The sequence below is a fragment of the Larus michahellis genome, chromosome 14, assembly GCF_964199755.1.
Source record: "Larus michahellis chromosome 14, bLarMic1.1, whole genome shotgun sequence".
NCBI classification, from domain to species: domain Eukaryota; kingdom Metazoa; phylum Chordata; class Aves; order Charadriiformes; family Laridae; genus Larus; species Larus michahellis.
Window position 1 is genome coordinate 8,011,320 of NC_133909.1, and position 21,625 is coordinate 8,032,944.

At 39.1% G+C, this 21,625-nt stretch overlaps 1 protein-coding gene across 10 annotated transcripts; it reads left to right on the forward strand.

The window, feature by feature from the left end:
• Positions 1-190: 190 nt before the first annotated feature.
• Positions 191-21,074, forward strand: LUC7L3 (LUC7 like 3 pre-mRNA splicing factor). 10 transcript variants are annotated; one of them, XR_012589979.1, is made up of 13 exons: positions 191-531; positions 7,463-7,529; positions 8,572-8,611; positions 8,846-8,990; positions 11,239-11,313; positions 11,404-11,508; positions 12,302-12,463; positions 12,953-13,236; positions 13,794-13,954; positions 17,282-17,407; positions 18,928-19,068; positions 19,174-19,279; positions 20,622-21,074. XR_012589979.1 is itself a non-coding variant. In XM_074608111.1 (13 exons), exons 1-12 carry the CDS (start codon positions 433-435, stop codon positions 19,721-19,723), a joined length of 1,410 nt encoding a protein of 469 aa, XP_074464212.1. In that variant the 5' UTR covers positions 191-432; the 3' UTR covers positions 19,724-19,764; positions 20,622-21,074. The 10 variants fall into 10 exon arrangements, 8 of the variants coding, with proteins under 8 accessions (XP_074464212.1, XP_074464213.1, XP_074464216.1 ...); XM_074608111.1 differs by lacking the exon at positions 17,282-17,407 and adding an exon at positions 19,699-19,764; XR_012589978.1 differs by lacking the exon at positions 19,174-19,279 and having other exon boundaries at positions 18,928-19,121.
• The last annotated feature ends 551 nt before the right edge of the window (positions 21,075-21,625 follow it).

Here is a 21,625-nt window from a genome sequence, read left to right on the forward strand (position 1 = left end):
CCCCTCACAAGGCTTGTCCTCCAGACCCCTCACTAACTTCCCTGCCCTTCTCTGGACACATGACAACTGCCCCAGGCCGGGCAGGAGGGGGACCAGCCCCCTCCCCGCTTTCCCCCCGCCACCATCTCGAGCCTGAAGCCGCGGGTGGGTGAGGATGGAGGATGGAGGATGAAGGATGAAGGATGAAGGATGAAGGATGAAGGATGAAGGATGAAGGATGAAGGATGGCGGCCGCCAGCGGGCCGAGCCCGCGCTCCGCCGGGCCCCAGAGGCGGCGAGGCGGCGAGGCGGCGCGCGGTGCATTGTGGGCAGGGCTAGGAGCCGCGCCGCCATTTTGTCTCTGTCACCCTCGGCGGCGGCGCGGTCTGTCGGGGAGGAGAGGCGGCGGCGGAGCCGGTGTTTGGCGAGGGGGGATTCGGCCAGGAGGACACGATGATATCGGCCGCCCAGCTCCTAGATGAGCTTATGGGCCGGGACAGAAACCTGGCCCCAGATGAGAAGCGCAGCAACGTGCGGTGGGACCATGAGAGCGTGAGTGAAGCGCGGAGCCGCCTCTCCCCTCCCTCTCTCCCTCCTCCCCATCCCTCTCGCAGGGCCGGGGTTTGGCCGTAGCGACACGGGCCGCGGGTGCTACAGCTTCTGCCGGCCCGGGAACAGCAGCGGGGGCGAGGGGAAGGGAAGGGATGAGGTGCCGGCCATGGAGGGGTGCGGGCCGGGCCCTTGGTGCGGGGCCCGAGGCTGCGGGGCTCCTGCATGGCGGTCGCGGGGCGGGCCAGGCCCGGGCCGTTGCGCGGGAACCTCGCTGAGCCTTGAGACGAGGAGGAGGAACCGGGTGGCCGGGAGGGAGGAGGATCCCGCCATAGCAAGGCTGTGCGAGGGGGTTTGCGCCGTTGTTTGGGCTGCTGGGAGGAGAGCGGCCTTGTGTTTTGGGCCTCGGCGCAAGGCGGGGAGGCTGTGTTCGCCGTGGCGTGTTCTCCACACGGGGGGGGTGGTAAACGGGAACAGGGGTTCTGAGAGGCCTGGTGGTGTCTGGGATCTCCCGTGGGGAAAGAGAAAACTAACGTGCTGGGGGCGGGGGGGGGGGTGCGCGGCCGGGGATTGTGAAATTCTGTTTTTCTGAAGCCTGTTGGCTTGCACGAAGGGAGATGAGGCAGATGTTAGTAGTTTGGGAGACAAGTGTTTCTGGGTTTCTTCCTGAGTGTGGTGTTGGAGAAAGAAACAGAAGAGTACAGACATTCTGACTTAACTATCTGGATGTTGTAGCACAAGGAAGAACCATAAGATTTTTGAAACTGAGGATTTTGCTAAGAAAAGCTTAATTCCTTCTGTACTTTCTCAGTCAAAGGGACTTCCAAAGCTCCTGGGGGGAACTAACCTAAACAGTACTATTGTTTAGTAGTACATATGTATTTTTTGTTAATGTGGTGATTCATTAATTTTCTGCAATAAAGAGTGCAAACAAGAGTTTTTATATTATTTATGTTATTATTACTACTGTTATTGTGGAGTGGGGTTTCTCCCCAGATATGGTTGAGCTTTAGTGAATGATGACTTTTAGTGACATCCATCATAGTGTATATAAGTGATCGTAGTTATTTTCCAAAAAAATCAATGGTAGTTAGGAAGTCCCTATAGCTGCTTCTTTGGGAGAGATGAACACTCTGCTAAACGCTTTTTTTCCCTCGTTCATCGTATATTTTTGTGAGTTATTTTGTATGTTAAAGTGTCGTAGTTGGAATAGTTTATTCATTACCTGTGTGATAGGAATTTCTGTGGTTTAAGCTGCAAAAAACATTTAGCTCTTACCGGCCTCCCCCCCCCCCCCCACCTTAGCATTTTCTTGGGATGCTGCTAAATTGGGAGGAGGGAAAAACGCTTGCTTTTGGCATTCTAAATTGCGTCTGAATCACAGAGGTGGGAATTTCATGCTTTCAAGCAAGAGTTATGCCATTTTAAGGATGGCTAGTACGTGTTTTAATTTGTCTCGGAATGCATGAGATAAGGACAAATATCTGTCTTGCCTTAGACTCTGCAAGTGCAAGGAACTCACCACACCCCACCCCTTCCGAAAAATACTGCTGTATAGGTAAGCTATGCGTGTCAGGAGGAAATAGTGAGTTCAGGAAGTTTTCATGACCTTCTTAATGTCTTTGTAGACTTTTCTTACTAACAAAACATTATTATTCAGTTGGGCATTCAGTTACATCTTTTCTTTTGATTCTGAACTCAAGGTAAGGAATTGTCCAGGTTTGGAAATAGGTAGTAAATGGCTTGAGCCGTGTTGGCCCAGGTAGAATAGATAAGGGGATTGTTTTGGTTTATTTCTTAAGGTGAGAAAGATCTCCGCCCCCCCCCCCCCCCCCCCCCCCAGTCAAGTTCAGATTACTTCCTTCGTTTTCAAATGAGCACGTTTTTCAATTTTAGGCTGTAGAGATTGACTATAACTGTAGGAATCTGTCTCTAAGCTGTTGTTCAGTTTTGTTGTTTCAGAAACGAGGCTTTGTCTCTTCTTCCCAGTCCTCCTTTGACAGTTTAGGAAGTGTAGAGCTGTCCTGTATCTGAGGCCAGTGGGAAATTTACAGGCTTAAGGTTGAGCCTTTCGGTCTTGCAGGAACTGCTGCTGTTTGCTCTGCTCTTGCTTTTATTTATGAAGTTTATAGGACCGTAATTAAATGCTACCTCTCTGAAAGGAATGTTTTCATGGATTCCTATAGTCAACTGACAAGTTAATAAAAAAATTTTCCTCTGTTAAAACATAAAGATGTGTTTCAGTTTCACTTCCTGCGTCACCTAAAGATTAAATTTGCAATGCTGACATGTTTTACAAGTCAGGAAACGTAGATAAGGTTCAAATAATAACATTAATTCATCTGCTTGACTGCCGTTTTGCTTTTCAGATGAAATGCATGTGCTAATGTCGTCTCTTGTAAAATTAGACATATATCAACATGTAGCCTTTTGAATTTAAGCATGTTGTACTCATACCAAAGTTTAGGATTTTGTGTCACATTTCATCGGTGTTAGATATGGAAGGTTATCAAAACAAGCTCATCTCTATTTTCTTTATCATTTGTAAATTGCACCTAGGTAGCTATCAAAAACTATGTGGAAGATGCAATGAAATAGGAGTAAGTTGTTTTAAAGGTGTGTAAGCAGAGTGTGTGATAGGTGAGCATTTATTTGCAGTTCTAATGAAACACATTGATCATGTATTGTAAAGCCTTTTCAAGAGCTTAAGTTCTTACTTTAAAACTTTGACATGATTAAAGCCTTTAATCTTAAAAAATTGAAATCCCAGTTGCTGTATATTTCAGTATTGCAGCATGTCCTTAGATGATCAATTCTAGTTTTGGGATAAAGGCTTTCTGTTTTGTATGCAGGAGGAAATTATTAGTATCATATATTTTAGTCTTTCTGTTTACTGTCATATCCGTAAACAAAGTATATTTATGGAACAGTAACTTGATTGATGCATGCATTCTTGCTTTAATATGCCCCCTATACAAAACCAAGTTCATGTGGAAACAGCAATTGCGTAAGAGTTCTCAGGCTATTCTGTAGTACAAGAAAGCCAAGGGTTGGCTGCCCCATGCTTCATATAAGGCTTTGAGATTGTGATGGTTCCTTCAAGGTAAATTTAGCATTTTCAGAAAGCAGGGAGGGGTGAAGAGCTGTTATGGGCAAATGACTGTGAGCGATTGTGTCTCATAGGAGTGCTGTTTCTCAAAAGATAGGTTCTGTATTTTAAATATTATTTGATGGTATTAGCTATTTACGATGTGTTACACTTTTATTTTTTCAATGCCAGATACCTAAATTGGTTTGCATCTAGATAGAATCTCAGAACTTAATCCTCCAGGAGGTGAGGACTTAAATATTACTTGTTTTGGAAGAATATTAGTAATGGCAGGTTATCTGTAAGAGTGGGGTGTTTGTTTGGTTTTGGGTGGATGGGCATTGCTCATAAAATGTCTGATGCATATGAACTTTAGTGGTATCAAAGAACTCATCTATATGAAGGAATTTTGTAGGTTTTGGTGTATCAGCCACAACCTGATGGATTTTATTCTTAGCCTTTTACTAGGAATTGTCTGCCTAAAGGAATTTGCTTACATAATTGTTTATTACAGTTATACTGGTACTTCTCCATCAGTAAATAATTTCTTGCAGAAGTGGAACATGTTAGTATAGGAGTATTAATGATATAGAGCTGTCAATAGTTTCTTCATATGGGAAAGCTTTGAATTGGTTCACACTGCGGAAGCCATTCTTGTCAGCTTAGCCAACTTTGAGGTGAAGGATACGACTTTCCTACCTCCAGGAGATTCCCAAGATTAGTGAATTTGAGATGAAGTGGCAAGTTCCAAGCGTCTGTCTGTATTTGTCCTAGTGCCTTACCAAAATGCGAGACCCTAAGGGCTTAGTGGCACAAGCTATGGCAATTCCTGCTGCGATAGTTTGACAGTAGCATTCCTCTCTGTTCCACCTTCTTGGTAGCGGAGTCATCACAACAATTTGGCAAAAAGGAATAAGTGCTTGTTAGCTGTATAGGTAAATATCCATACTAAAATGCCTGTTGCTCTCTTTCTGCAAATGAGAAATGTATTTCCATAATACTTCTGACTTTTGCTAAGTGCAGTGCTCTGATAAGCCATGGATGAGTAATGCCATTTGAAGCATATCACCTCTGTTTCAGTCCTTTAGTGCCTCTGTGATGCTTCAGCCATTTCTTGGCCCTTTCTATTCTTGCTCATCATTGATTACTTAAGACCAACTGTAAATGCAGCTGACTGGCATCTACAGTCTGTCAAGGCAGATGTACCACACAGGGAGGCTAAGCCAGAATGATAACTTTCAAGATAGCTGCAAGATTCTCTAAAGTAATGTTTTTCTGTTGAAGCAAAAACAGTTGAAGAGCATAGTGAAATAGGTATTAGAAAGGGAGAGAATTGCTACAGACATGCTAGTCTGAACCACTCTAATGTAAGTATTTCTCTGCAGTCTGCCTCTTCAGAGAGAATGTCAAGGAATTCACTAGGTACCATAGTATCCAAAGCTAGTTAGGAGAAAATTAATGCAGCTTTTCAGTGTGTGTTGTCTTATTGTTTTTTAAATATATAAATAATTAATACAGTGTGTGGCATATGTTTAAGCTGCATATTTTAGTATTGGTCACTACAGTTTTTGGCTGTAACTATCAGCTCGTAAGAGGAGGCTTTTCCTGGCAGTGCTGCTTCATGAAGCTGTGGCTGCCCCATCCCTGGAGGGGTTCAAGGCCAGGCTGGATGGGGCTTGGAGCAACCTGGGCTGGTGGGAGGTGTCCCTGCCCAGGGCAGGGGGGTGGAACTAGATGATCTTCAAGGTCCCTTCCAACCCAAACCATTCCATGGCTCTATGAGAAAATATTTTTAATTATTTCCCGTGTTGGTTTGGGGTGGTTTTTTTTCTTCATTGTACTTCTGCCTCTTGTAACTTTTCCTTTGCTCCTTTTGTTGCTACTTGTTTCAGAACTGTTAAAGGCCAATTTCCATAATTTTTGAGCTGGTAGAAGACATTCTACAATTCTTTTTTACAGCGTAGTACAGTCAGACCATTATTGTTATGCTCTCTATGTCTTAGGAAATTGTCACATCCATCCCTGAATTTTTGGGGGGGAAATGCCTTTTCACCTACCCTAATACTGGGATGTGAGAATAAGAAAATGCAGGAGAAAGAGAATGGAGAGAGAAATTATATTTATATTGACTAGTACAGGAGTTCATCACAGAAGCTGCTCCCTTGAAACAACTTTATGTTAAAACAAGGGATATTGCAGCTTTCAGAGAAGAGAGCAGATTCTGAAACCAGATTTTGTCCAGTAGCTTCCTGAGAAGAAAAAAATTCATGATTTTGTGTGGTGGTTTTTTAACTATTCTTGATAAATTGCTTCAAATAGGTGCCACAGTATCTTAATGTGGATCACAAGAGAAGTATTCAGATTATACAATGACACATATTTTTGTTTTGTTTTTCATGTCCATGGCTTGTTAGTAAAAGCTTCATTGTTTTTCCATGTAATCTGTAAGGCAGTCAGTCCAGTTTTAACTTCCATAGTCTAGCAGTTAGCATGGTAAAATAAATGACTGATCTAATTTGATCAACTGGTGTTGCAGGCATTTCAGTGAGGTGTTGGTGTGAGGTAGGTTTTGGGTCTGTCTCCGAAGCCCCATTTGTTAAAATACTTCAGAATGTATCTTAGGAAATAGTATGTCGCAAATCTTTGTCCACAGTATATATGAAAGTATTAGAACTGGGCTGCAATACACAGTAGCAATTATTAGATTTGCCAAATATTAGAAACTGGTCTATCATAAAAGAGGTGTTAGAAGAATGTCCAAGCTAGTTTTGAATTGACAATTAATGGTAGTCACATCCAGGGGAAGGGTCTATTGAAGAATTAATTATTTAAGATTGCTTATAAAGTTAGGTGTGAAAGTATTTCTGATTTTTATCTTTTTGGCTGTTCTCATGGATAGACAGGAGATATTTCTAAGTGTGAACTTCAAGAACTGACCAACTTGCCTAGCTAAGCCCATGCTCATGGGTGAGGGTGAATAATCTTTTTAACAAAAGCTGATTTTTATCCCATCATATGTTAAGTATTTACTGGCTAGCCTGACAAGTTGGGTTTTTTTCTAACTTTCTGCTGGTATTTTTCTGTTTTAAAAAAGAACCTGACTTGCTAATGTAAAAATAGGCTACATAGAAACAAAACAAACCATTTTTTAATTGACAGGAAACCAGGTTAAAATTAATGTCTTCTGTGTCTGCCTTAAGAGGTATACAGTGTCTCTGCGTATTGTTCTTAAAGTAGGAATTTTTAAAAGCATTGTGATGAGGGAGCTTTTGGATAGTTGTCATGTGTGTTTTTAAGTCTTTTAATTGACCTCAGAATCCTTGAGGCAGTACCTTATGTTTGAATGCTGATGGCTCCTGTTCTCCAAGCCATTGAAGAAATGGGGGCTGAACACAAAGCCCTTACAGACAAGCTGAGAGGACCTTGCTTTCATGCTCCCATGGCATGATGTTCTCTCCCCTTGTAGGTTTTCATGGTTAAGGAATTTCGCAGAAACTTTTTTCATAGTCCAATCTGATTTAACTCGTTCAGAAATATCAAATACTATATTATATTTATAAATAGGTGGCACTTCCCTGTGATCTTAAATATTTACTGGTAAAATTAAGAAACACCATTACTGGAATGGAAAGTAAGATTTTTGGTGTTTTCTCTTAGGATGCACCTTGTAGCACTTACTACTACCAAGTAACACAAAGGTAGAGGATGTACAGGTGTGTTTTAGAAATTTAGTGGTCTACAAAGGGGATTTTTACACTGTATTTTAGAAAATATAAACAATTACCTAAAATTGCTAATTCATGAGGAAAAAAAAATGATGCCTTTTTCTTTCTTCTCCTCTGTCAGGTTTGTAAATACTACCTTTGTGGCTTTTGCCCAGCTGAATTATTTACAAATACCCGTTCCGATTTAGGTAAGTCTGTAAGTTTTGTCATTTTTATTTGCTTATATGTAATTACAATTGAACTGTTGTTTGCAAGCTACATTTTTATTGTTTAATGCTCTGTCAAAACCCTCTGAAAACAGGCTTTCTCTTTTTTTTAAGGATTGCTGGCGAAATAGTATGTTAAGAGCAATATTTATTCCAGATCCTCCTTCCTCTTAAGTGAAAGTACTTTTTTTTCATATTTTTTTTTCGTACAGTGTAAGCTAAGTTATTGGGTGTGGGGTGGTTTTCTTCTCCTGAATTGTTGGCTTCTGGTTTGCTTTTTTTCTACCTGGGCAGCGTTTTAACTTATTTTTGTGTGAGTATACATTTTGAGCTTCATTACTTTAGAGACTCATTTACTGTAATAGTTATTACTGAAGGCCATCTCTACATTACTAGTAGCTTTCAAGCAATGGTATACAGACAACATGTAGTTTGGAGATGGTAACTAGGAAAAACAGGCTTCTTGTCTTAGCATTAATTTCCAAGTCCATTTAAGAGTTTGATAGACTGGGGAAGGTGTGGAATTTTAACGTATCTGCCTTCATGAACTCGGGCTACATACCTCTGAGTTTACTGTGAAGAACATTGTCTGGAGCTGTGACAGTAGCGCTTGTTGAAAATTACCCTTTATATGTCATTTTACCCTTGTTTGTGTTTGTTTGGGTTTTTTTTTGTTTTGTTTTTTGGTTTTTTTTTGTTTTTTTTTAAGGCCCCAGATGTTTAAGATATTATGTTGTTTGTGCAGCTGTACCAATGTAGAACTTGATCTGGAAATTCTATTTTATACGAAGGCTTTATATGTGATTCAGAATCTCCTTCGGTTTTATAATTACTAAACCATATTGGCATTCTTTTTCTTTAATGTGTCTTTCAAACTCCAAGCAAAGGAAGCAGAAAGGCAGGCATTAAAGTCCCTGTGAAGTGTTTATAGCTCTGTTCTATCATGGTGCACAAAGAAATGCTGATGTAGTGTGGATACAGCATGCAAGAATGCAAGCTTAAACATTTTGTGTGGTCTTTTTAGGTCCTTGTGAAAAAATTCATGATGAAAATCTACGTAAACAGTAAGTATGCTAGTTGATATGTTAATCCACCAAATAGTGCTACTAGTATGCCTGAAATTTTTAAAAAGCAGCCCAGCCACAAGAAACTAATTGCTTTTTGATTCATGTAAACATTTATTTAAATGTATAGTATTTTCTTACCTTGAGCAAGAATTTATAACATTGCAGGTTTTATTATTTATTTTTCATATAATATGGAGTGACATGAGCTTTCATTTTTAAAATATTTTACAGGTATGAGAAGAGCTCTCGTTTTATGAAAGTGGGCTATGAAAGAGACTTCTTACGCTACTTACAAAGCTTACTTGCAGAGGTAGAACGCAGAATTCGAAGAGGCCATGCTCGTTTGGCACTGTCACAGAATCAACAGTCTTCTGGGGTGAGTCTGGAAGAATCATTGAGGCAATTTTTCCTCTAGATAGCGTCCTCATGTTCTTTTTATCTTGTTGCTTTGAGTAAAATATATTGTTTTCCAGAAGATTCCCATTAGATAAGTCTCTTTGTCTATTAGCCAGCGGATTGCATTTAGGCCTAATGGACACGTCAGGTGGCTCCACAGTCAGCAAGAGTCCCTCTCTGTTCTCCTCGTCTCTGTTTCCTCAGAATCAGTATCTGTTCTCCGCCCTGTCAAGTGTTGCCTTTACCCTGTTAACCTCAGTTTACCTTCTCTCCCTTAGTTGCATATTCCTCCTTCCCTCCACTGGGAAGATATTTCATGGTGATATTACTGAAGTAGGCAAGTTCTGGGTCTTTCAGCAGCTGATGGAGCTAAATCCCCCCCATCAGATGCCACGCTTAGGCAGTAGCCTCTTTCTGCTCCAGCACCACCATTGGCAGGCAATGATGGAATCAGGAAAATTTGAGAAAGAAATAATTCTGTGCAACTTTTCTCAGTTCCAGGCTGCATACTAGACAGCTCTTAATTAAAAACTTAAACTGACTGGGAGAAAAATTTCACCTGTTTCCTCCACTCTTTTTTTTTCTTTCCTCCCCTCATTGGTTTGGAGCAGTGACTGTGGCCTGTGCTCTGAGAGTTTCCTGACTGCTACGGAAGCCTTGCTCCTTTTTGCTGCCCCAAGTAATTGTTCTGTACAAAGTCCAGTTGCTTCAGAGGGAGCTGTGAGCAGTATCTTCAGTCAAGAGAGCTTATTGGCTGGGGAGTAGAGCAAAGGTTGTGGGCGAAGCAGATATAAGTCTATTCTGGCAGCTTACAGAGAGAACATTACTAACAAGTACATTTTGGATGAAGTGAGATTCTTTTGCGTTTATGCTCAGAAATTAAATTTCAGAGCCTGCAGAAATTCTAAGTCATACTTGAGTGTCTACAAGGGTACGTAATAGCTTGTCACGTCCCACTCTCAGTAAAGAGGGAGGGTAAGTGACTTCAGATTCGTAAATTCTCAACAGTGCGGACTAAGGTGAGATAAATCTCAAGGTCCATATACAAACATTTATTAGCTTCCCAAAATGGTTAGTATAGGTCTTAACAAGTCCACGATAATTGGTTAGGTATATAACGAATTATGGCAAGTGGTGAGGTATGCATTGTGTTTCTTAACAACAGGTATAGGACAACTTATGGCAAGTGGTACTTAAGGTCATGCTTAAGGTCGTTACTTAACAACTCTAACTGTTACTTAACAATTCTAAGAGAAAAGAGAAACTGAGGGATACAGAAAAGAAAAGACAGAGAAAAAGACAGATATGAAGAGATCACTGGTCCTGGTTCCAGGTCTTTTTCAGGGAATCTTCCCAGGCATAATCATCTTCTTTCTTGGGAAAAATCTTCCCAGACACTGTCTTCTTCTTTTGTTTCTTCTTTGTTCCCCCCTCTAGGGGCACTTATTTTCCCCTTTTATGTTTGCTGAATTAGTGTGGTCCACCCCCCTTGCTGAGGACAGCCTCGTCTCAGGTTTCTCCCTTCTCCCAGGTGACGTGTAGCATGATTTGGGTGGAGAGTTGAGTGCCATAGTCATACATGTTTAGCATGATCTCGGTAATCTTCATTAGCATATGCAGGCATGTGCGCTTTCATGTGCATTTTGCGGATAATGAAGCAAAGGTCACCCATCAGACACAATGGCCTTGAGAACTGAGAACTAGCAAGCTCACCACACGAGTGGCAGAACTATCTTGTCTTCACAAGACAGTTCTCCCACACTTTCAGGCGCCAGAAGTGTTAGCCTTATCAGTTCTTTGAAGGCCAGGCGTGCATTATTTATTTCCTTGCGAGTGTTTGAGGCATTCCGTTGAAGGTTTGGAGGGCCTTCTTCCCCTCGTCAGGGAATTTACAGTCCATCCCTTACATAGCTACATGGCAGTTTCAGAGTTTAAATTTAGGACTTTGAATTTGGATGTCTTACCTTCTATGGCCAGGGCCTTGAACGTTTTTGTTGATTTAGGAGGAATTAGTGTGACTAGAACTTGCTTCACTCTGCAAGAGGTGGAGTAAGCTGTCTTGAGGAGTGGTTTATGTTAGACTAGACTGTTATTAGGAGGTCCTCGTGGGAGAAGAGGCAGGAGGATGTTATTCCTGAAGTGTCTCTGGAATATGAGAAGACACACATTCATGTGTTTTACAGGTATTTTAACTTAATAAAAAAGGACTCACTTGTACTGTTTGACAGGGAGCGGGACCTACCGGTAAAAATGAAGAGAAGATTCAGGTGTTAACTGACAAAATTGATGTACTTCTACAACAGGTGAGTGTTTTTTATCCCCTGTAACAGAGATCTCTTGCTTTTGTTACTTGATTAAAAATTATAGTTGAATTTTTTTTTATTGTCCTTCAGATTGAAGAACTAGGTTCAGAAGGGAAGGTAGAAGAGGCACAAGGAATGATGAAACTTGTTGAACAGTTAAAGGAAGAGAGAGAATTGCTGAGGTCTACAACTTCAGTAAGTAATGTGGTTGTAGTTTTGTCAGACTTGTTTCAAAATTTGGTGCAACGGTACGTTCTTAATAACCTTGTCCCTACACTGAAGGCATGCAAGTTCTGTGCAGAATTTATTAGGCAATAACGTGACATTTAAATGCGTTAGTGCGGTGCGTTGATTTAGCATGCTACCTTGAGAGTGGGTTTCACACCCACACAAATTATGACATTATTTACACAACAGGTGAGCTTCTATCTCACTGTAGTTCAGGTCTCAGTTTAACTTTGCTGTGTAGCCTCCGCAATATTATGTCACTGAATTAGCAATCTGTGTTACAGAAAGCCCTTGTGTTAGGGCTGTGACTAAAGACAGGCTTCTGTCTGACTTAGAGAGCTACAGAAGCCAAAAGTAATGAGTTAGTAGCAAGTTCCTGTCAACAAAAACGATATCATATTTAAACATTATATTTTGTTGTTTAATCATATGCTCCAATTGCGATTCCTGTTTTATTTTTTTTAAAGTTCTTAAATGTTGCAGGCAATAGTGCTTGGGTCCATGTTATATGATTCAGCAACATTGCATGGCAATAATCACTTGGGTTTATGTTGAAATTCCAGTGTATTTCTTGTATGTCTGTTGAAACAGTAAATTAATTTCACCACCATCCTTGTCCTGTTCATCCTAGCAGGCAGAGTGCTCCGAGTTCAAAGCATGCAGTTCTGATTTTCAGCTTTTCACTAGTGCCTAGGATTTGACAACAGTAACTATAAAGTTTTAAACCTCTTCTGCTTTATCAAATATTTTTCTTTTGCAGACAATTGAGAGCTTTGCAGCCCAAGAAAAGCAAATGGAAGTTTGTGAAGTTTGTGGAGCCTTTTTAATTGTAGGAGATGCGCAGTCCAGGGTAGATGACCACTTGATGGGAAAGCAGCACATGGGTTATGCCAAAATAAAAGCTACTGTAGAAGACTTAAAAGTAAGCATCTCTCCAGTTACTGAACATAAAAAATTGCTTGGAGGCTTCTTATAGTAAATAAAAGCCTATCCAGTGGACTTTCTCAAGTTGGTGAAATACTCCAGAGATGGTATAGAAAAATTAAATGGAATGCCACTGCACATTTAGCATTGTGCTTGCACTGACATTCTTTGTCATAGGTGATAACATGAGGTATAAGCAAAGATGTAAATTCAGGCACGAATTTTTTGCAGCCTTTGTAAAGAACTGTTATGTGGCCTCTGTTATCGTGAGAATGACAAGCAAAAACGTTCTGCAAGACAAAGGATTTCCATTTCAGGGATTCTAGAAAGTGCTTCCATGTAGGCCATCCTTTTGTTTCAAAAAAAAAACAAACCCTGAAATATTTTAAAAGCTTAAGCTTCTACATCTTCAGAATGTATAAACTAAGTTATATTGAATGATTTGTCTCGAGTAATCTTAATTTCTTTCTGTGAACCTTTTTTTAAGGAAAAATTACGAAAAAGAACAGAAGAACCTGACCGTGATGACAGGTTAAAAAAAGAGAAACAAGAACGAGAAGAGAGAGAGAAAGAGAGGGAACGGGAAAGAGAAGAGCGGGAAAGGAAGAGACGACGTGAAGAAGAAGAAAAGGAAAAAGAGAGGGCTCGTGATAGAGAGAGACGTAAAAGGAGTCGTTCACGGAGTAGACATTCAAGCAGAACATCTGACAGAAGATGCAGCCGTTCACGAGACCACAAAAGATCAAGAAGCAGAGAAAGGCGGCGAAGCAGGTATGTATGTATGTGTGCATGTAAGTATTTTTGTGCAACTTCACAAAATGTAAAAATCCTGTGGGGACTTGATCTGTCAGCCTGGGTCACATCACTGATTTTTTTAGCTTCACTGTTCTTATCTCTAAGTGAAGACATGCTTTACTTGTTCTAAGGCTAAGCAAGTTTTGCTGCATGTTCACTGGCTACTCCCCGTTTTTGGAAGTAGACACCATTGTGGTGGAAGTGGTATTAGAAGGGAGCTTTGAGTAGACAAATGCTCCCCAAGAACAGGATCTTGTTTTGATTTTTTTCCTTGAGTTGGTCTCTAATTCATAGCAGTGGATAATTTTTAAGCTTTGTGCTTGAATGAGTAAATAAAGAAGGCAATATGAAGCCGGGTCTTATGTACTAAGAAATATTTATATACAGTATGCTATGTCTTGTTTTAAATATTTGTTTTCTGCAAAAAATCAACGTATTAGAAAGTGCTCCTGGTTTACTATTGTATCTTCTTATCTGAGTTAGAAAATACCAGCTGACACTTAACGTTTTTAAAATTTTCTCTGAATGTTAAGGAGTCGTGACCGAAGAAGAAGCAGAAGTCATGATAGATCAGAAAGAAAACATAGGTCTCGTAGTAGGGACAGGAGACGATCAAAAAGCCGGGATCGGAAATCCTACAAGCACAGAAGCAAAAGCAGAGAGAGAGAACAAGACAGGAAGTCAAAAGAAAAAGGTATGTTTGTATGAAGACTGAGTTCATATCAAGTTCTGAAATTAATCCTCCCCTAAAATCTCAAAAGTTCTTAGTCTTTCAGTGAGTGACTGAAAGTTCTTCTTAGCATCAAATCAGATCTGATTTTATATGCTGTATATGTTGCTGTTAACCAATTTGAAGCATTTTGCTTGTTCCGGTTATTGTTAATGCAAGTGCATGTATACATACACCCCAGTGTCCACCTTTTATCTGTTACAGTAGTTATTAAAAGTTTACTGCTTTGTCTGCAAATTGAGTGTGTGAGGATTTTCATGTATTTTAATGTGTTTACTGTTTACCTTTAGAAAATCATAAGCCTGTAATTAGATTTTCATAAGAGTGAATATCTTCTATTCCTACTGTTAGCAGATATTTCTGTAATTATTACCCTTTGCTGGTACATGTTTTGTAGGAGATTGGTAGCTGGTTTTTCACCTGTACGATCTATTACTTCTGTAGACTATCGTGTTTCCTTTATTTTCCTTTAACAGTGCTTTTTTTTCTTTTTTTTCCTGATCTATGAATGCAGTCCAAGATAAATCTTGCAGAATTTCTGTAATGCTCTAAATTACAGTTTCATGCCTTCTCCCCAATCTCCTGCTCTTCCCCACATCCTTCCCCCTTGTTGTTTTTTGGTTTGTTTTGTTTTTCCAAATGCAGTGAGATTTGCTTTGTCAGTATTAGTCCTTGGAACACTTCTGTAACAGTACATGCCATGTACAACAGCATTGATGGTGACTCACTGCTTCATCAAAGGCTGGTGTTCAGACGCTTTAAGTAGGATTAAAATGAGCTACAGAGAGAACAGTACAGATTCACATTCTGTGAAAAGATACTAATTCACTGTTATTGCTAAATTTCCCTCTTTAAAAGTCTTTTAAAACTTCTGGAGGAAGGTAATACTGACTTCTGGCTTAAACCACTGGCTCTGCTGGGGTGCTGGCTAATGTCCAGTCTGAGACAGTCACCCTGCTTCATTATTAGAGCTGACCGTCAGTAACGGATTAAACAATTCTAAGGTACTTATGAGGTTCTCTGGAATGAAAGGTGCTATGTGCATGTTTCTGGATTGCATGGGCCTGTCGGCCCTACCCTTACTTTTCCATATTTATCCAGTGGATTAGTTCCCAAAATGTTCGTAATGCTTCGTGTATTTTTCTTGCCTGACTTCCTTAGACCGTTCTAATTTTTCTGGTTTATACTACGGTGCATCTTTAGTATTGATTCTTCTGTCATTTTGCTTTGCCCTTTATAAGCAAGTGGGTTTTTGCTGCTTGCTCTTCAGCAGTAGAACTGATGCGTAGTGTTTCAACTCAGATTCAGTATTGTAGCCTATATCTGTCCATTTGTTACTTTATTCCTACCTGATACTGTGCCTTTTTTGCCTACTTTATGAACAGATTTCTGGTACTTAGTCAAGAATGTCCTATTCAGTATTCTGTGTGTATCTAGGCATATAAATAACTGTGTTCTTATTTATTCAGATTTGGTCTGTTTCTGAGTTCAATGGCTTTTCAGTTCTTTCCTTAATCCTTCCATAAACAGATAAGCTAGTGAACTTTCTTCAGCATCTCAATATTTTTAGTTTTAACTTGACTGATTTCCTTGCTGGACATTTATTTGCTGCTTGCTACTTTCTTCCTCCAGAAATGAGAACAGTGAGGTGATGCTATGAGCTGTGATGAAAATTCCACCTGGGAAAATCAATTATGTTTTTTGACTATGTAATCATAACATTTGTAGAAACACAAATAGGCCCTAGAGCAGGACTGTAATGCTGAACAAGTTTGTGTTTTTCCCTTTGTTGGGAAAATCTTTAATTAAAAAAAAAAAGAGGGGAAAAACAAAAAAAAAAACCCCAAACCAATAGTATTTAACAAGCAAGCATTGAATTTCCTTGATGAAGATGTAAACACCATTGCATCGTCATGTTTGCAATGTGGCATTTTAGGTATTGAGTTAAGTAAATAGCTTTAGAGGTTCATATATCTGAAGCGTGTGGCTGGCTACCTGCTCTGCTGTTTGCACAAGAAGAAGTAATGTAGAACTTAAGTCATAACTTATTACATTTACTGCTCCATTGGGAATATTGGCTTCAGAATCTAATTGTCTTTATATCCACCATTGATCTGCAATTATAAAAGTAAGCAGCAAAGACCTGGCTGTAACTATTCATGGTAGTGCCTTTCATCTTGAAATCTCAAACTGCTTTATAATGAATCTTAGCAGGAAAAAAACCAAGGCACAATTGCGTAAGACTTGCCTACTGTTACACATTAAATTAGTGCCATACATTTAAAATTCAGAAGTCCTGGCTTCTCGTTCACTTAAATACTGTGGAATACAGCAACTTTTAAGATTGTAAGAAAAACGTATATGTAAAAATGGAGACACTTAATTTCTGACTCAAGCTTCAGGAACAGGGATATGGGAGCCTGCCAGCCATAAACATCGGCTGAGCATTAGCTTAATATAAACCAGCAGAACACAACTACTGTTCAACTTCAGAGTAGGTGAAATAGATAGATTTCTTTTTTTAAGAAAAGGAAAACATGTGTTCTGCAAGTACCTTCATTTTATGAAGGGTTAATATTGGAACATGCCTCCAGACCACTTTAACCTGGCTCTTTACTTTCCTTAATCTGGATTCATATACATAATTATATTCATAATTATATTTGTGATTGTGTTTTCATGATAGTGATTAAACCTCAGCAAATACTGTCAGAACACCCAAACCCTCAGCAATACTGGATATTATGTTTGACTGATTTTTGTGTTCTCCGAACAGTAAAACCATTCACATTATCTTGGTAAGAATTCTCACAAAATATATCTTAGTTGCCCACACGAACTCAATCAGAAAAATGTGCATGTGTTGAATCAGGAAGCAAAGTCAATATTATGTGATTATACCTAATAGATCACAGCTGAAATAATATACACAGTTTCAACAGCAAACTAATTGTATGTGCTTTTAAAGAAAGAAATCTTACTGATTGAAAAATACAGTGGAGGAACTTAACTGCTTGCAGATACTCCAGGAGTTGAAAGAAGTTCAGTTATTGGACTATTTGTTGAATCCACTTTCAGTTTTGCTTGGCAAACCGGAGGTTTGCTATGGTAAACCTATTTTATTATTAAAGTTTTTGGAAGAGGTTCATCTTTCATAGCACAGTTTAATAGTAGGTTTTTAACCTTAAACAAAATTACCCTTCCTGACCAAATTCAAGAAACAAACAAGACAGAACAAAACCCTGCACACTGCACATCATAGGGCTATTAAGATCTACCATATCTACATAGGACAGAAGATAAGATTATTGGACTGACTACTAGTCCTCTGCGGGGAAACAAGACTACTATTCCTCAGTGGATCTACGTGTGCATCGGAGATACCTATAAGACACAAAAAGAAGACTTTTTAACAAGGTTAGTTAGAGTGCAATCTACCTGCGGAGTTGCAAAACCGAGGGCAGACAGATACAAAATTATTAGTTCTTCAGTTAGCTTTTTGGCATTGCTGCGTGCTTTCTCCAAGCACCGTGCACTGGATGTGCTGCTTCAGGTGAAACCTCAGTAGTAGCGTTCATTAGGCAGTTGCCCTCCTTTTGGTGTGGGGGCTTTACCCCTCCCTTTGGTGGTCTGTTTTAAAACAAAGAAGTTGGGATGTTGCTTCTCTTTTAAAGCTTAATTTCTACTTTGTCTTCTGGAATATAAAAGCGTGTTATGCCAGTCTAGGTGATAACGTTATTTAAAATAGCTTTTTCAGAGTGTTCGATCTGTGCGCTTCTGTTGGGGATATATATATATTTATATTATTTTAATTGCCCGGATAGCAGGGAATAATCGGAAAAAAGAGCATGAATGTTGTTCTGTATGATGACATCTGAGAGGTTGGTTTTTCGGATTTATTTTTTTTTTCTTTCCAAAGTGTCTTTACTGATCAAAGGTTGAATAATATGGTGTGAAATAATACAGAAAGAATTGATATTTTTATTAAATTTGCAAATACTGAAGTTACGGATGAGGCACGGAGCTCTAATACTGAATGTTTTTCATCCCGTGGAAATATTTTTACTTCTGGCTTCCTTCCTTCTTTGAAGATTATTGAGGAAAAGATAAGTTTTTTCAGCAGTGTAGCAAACTCTTCAGTCAGCTTTCCAATTCATGATGAAATTGTGGGGTCCTTAGAATCTTGCTGTTCTTTGCCTTTGGAAAATGCTGCTTTCTATATATCTTCCAAACTGTCTCCCCAAGCTTTTTTAATGAGTGGATTATAAATGACGGCCATTTTTGTGAATTGAGAATTAGTGATGACAAGCATGCAGCTTCTGTGACGTACTGTACAGTAAAGTTAATTTTGATTGTCACTGTGATCCCCACCTTCAAAGCTAGCGGTGCTTAATATTGTTTGTTTCCCCAAGTATTTGATTGTTTGGGGTTGCTAGTTTTTTTTAATTGGCAAGTATTGATTTATTTGATGATGCACTGATGCATTGTCCCATCACTCTCTTCTGATTCTCTTTTCAAGAATCGTGTTTAAGAGAATTGTATACCAAAGAAGGCCACACGCATCATAAATTAAAACTTGGGGACAAAAAGAGCCCCACGATAAGTAAGGAAGCCGTGCACCATAATTACACATTTGCCTAACTTCTTGAGTGCCTTCTCCCCCCAGTTTGTATATCTCAACAGACAGATGAGCAGCTGCCTCTGTTAGGAGGTCTGTCCTTTCTCCTCTTTTCCCCACCCTGTACTGTCCCCTTTGACCTTTTTTTGTACCCTCTCCATTCCAGCATGGTAGTCTGAAGCCTATTTCTGTAACTTTTTGAGTATTACTGTTATTGCTATAGAAAGTAATTACCCCATTTTGTATGCAATATATATCTCACCTGTGCAATGTTTGTTTTTACTTTGAAATCCATGGTCAATGTCTTCTTTCATGGCAGAAAAGAGGGGATCTGATGATAAAAAAAGTAGTGTGAAGTCCAGTAGTCGAGAAAAACAGAGTGAAGACACAAATACAGACTCGAAGGAGAGTGATACTAAGAATGAGGTCAATGGGACCAGTGAAGACATTAAATCTGAAGGTGACACTCAGTCCAATTAAAACTGATCTGATATGACCTCAGATCAGACAGAGGTAAGTGCATTATTTCAAACTTTGATTAGGGCTTTTTGTTACTGTTTAACAGTGCAGCGTAAGTATGCACAGATGAAGATGGAACTAAGCCAAGTAAGAAGACATACTAAAGCACCTTCTGAAGGAAAAGACAGTGTAGTCCTGCAAAACATTTTGAGGTACATTGTTTTGTCTCAGCTATTTTGTAGCAGACTCGTGCCCCCCATTAGTGTGCCTCTTTGGGACATATTTGTAATATAGCCACCATAGAAAAATTAATTATCCTTTTTTATTTTTAGGGATTTTGTTATCGTTTTTTTTTAAAAAAAAGTTGAACTGTTTTTGTATTTAAGTCCATATTGTGTTGGTACATCAGCAGAAACTTTTGCTTTAATACTTAATATTTGAGGCACATGTTGGACTACTTTGTTTTCATATAAACTGCTAGTATTTCTTTGTCAAGGATGTTTCTAGTTTTTTTGCTTTATTGCCTTGCATTCTAATGCAGTTTGTTCTGTAACTCGAGAGCCAGTAGCATTGGATTGATGGAAGTGTAGGGTTTATGAATTATTGCAGCTGACTACCATACCTCACACAGCGTTGGTGTTGTGAGCGGCCCATGAAAAGCCAAATTAAAAATCAAGGATTCAGTCAAACTAAGCAGGTACTCATGCCAGGTACTCCTTTCTCTACCCACATCCATGTTTGAATGCTGTTGCCTGTAATCTTTAAGCTTACTGTTGTGTTTTTGATTTTCAAGATAGTGCAAAGGACTTTTTGTGTATTGTGTGAATACTGTTAATCTGATGTTAACAGAATGGAATTTTCTTTCAACTGTATGTAGGGATGCAGTGCTGCCCAGAATTAGATATCTTTAAAGAGTTTAAAATGCAATAAACACTACATAATAATCGCCTTGTTACTTTCAATGCAATTCAAGTCTTTAAGAGGTATGTGTTTAATATTTCCTACTGTGTAGGAGAATTTGCGGTCAGCCATAGTACAGAGGAATGGAATGGCTGATAACAGGCTTCTAAGGCAAATGTAAATACAAAGACAGATGCCACCAAATGATTACAATGTTCATGGCAAGAATGTATGCTGAAAAACTGTTTGTTGGAAATGAAAGAGCTAAACAATGGGAAATACGAATACTGTATTAATAGAAAACCTTGAAGTTTTTTCCCCACTCTTGACATAGCTTTCTTACTCTTACAGAAGGTCTTTAGTTGTATACCTGAAATAAGGAACTAACAATGGAGAGTACAGCTGATAAATGAGCTTCTTGCAACATAAATTGTTACTCTAGTTTCACTATTTATGCTAGGAACTCTTAAACACTTAATGTTGATTATTAAATCATTAATGCTACATTATTGCTTCTGAAGCCAGTCATGTTCAATGTTGACACTTTTGTAGAGTTAAGATGACAGCTAACAACTGGGCCAATATATAGGAATGGTAAACTAAATGCTCTTAATGCTGTCTAATTGTCTGTTTTCCCAAAATTTTGCGTTATAGGACTACTACATGAAGAGTCTGCGAAGACAGCGGAAGACAGCTTAAACTGAAGATCTGCTTTAAAATGAGGTGAAAGAAAGCTGTAGTGGCGTAGAAAAATATAAAGTTGAGTTAGAAATTTTTTTTTTTTTATAAAATTTAATTCAGGACTGGTGTTTCCTCCCAGAGTTCAGAAAGATGTGTTGATAATAGCACATATGCTACTGAGAATATAAGTCCTGTATCCTTTTTTTCTTTAAGACTTTTTAAGATAAGAAACCAACATAACCTGAACACATGGCTTGCTCAGTGTTTAATTGCAAGTTTTCATTCTTGGACTTTAAAACACAAGAATAAATGTTTAGTATTTGTGTGACTCGAACTAAAATGAATCCCATTTTTACAACTAAGCTATTCCTAGCTTCTTGATATACGAGAAATGGAAATAAAGTATCTTTGAATTTCTGTTACAAATTTGATTGTCTCTGTCATTGAACGTTTAATATTAAATAAGTCTCTTTCCTAATAAATCTACTCATGTCTTCAAGCCTAGTCCATTAATTTGGATGCTTAGTTATTGTGTTTGTGGGTTTGGGGTTTTTCTGGTGCCATCAGTTAGTATTTCATTTCAAGCTTACTTTTTCAGCAGTTAGATGACTCTTGGATTCTGTGTCCCCTAAAAAGTGTGACTTATGCTGCAGTTGGTTAAGAAATTGCAGAAATCTTGCAATAAAAATGCAGACCTTTATAAAGCAGTTAGACTTACAGCATTGTCGTAAAGATGCCACTGCTGAGATTGGCCATCAGACTGCCTTTATGTTTGCATTGTAGTTTGGAATATTAATTAAGAACTGGATGCTGTTGGTAAGCACGCACAGTCTGTATGTTACACCAGATAAAAGGGAAAAGTGACATCCCTTATGCTTTCTTGTGACGCTGTAGTGCAAGCAAGTGTAGTTCTTGTTGGGAAAGAACCTCAATGTGTACTGGTCAGCAGTAGAGGCAGTAAAGTGTACTTCAGTGCT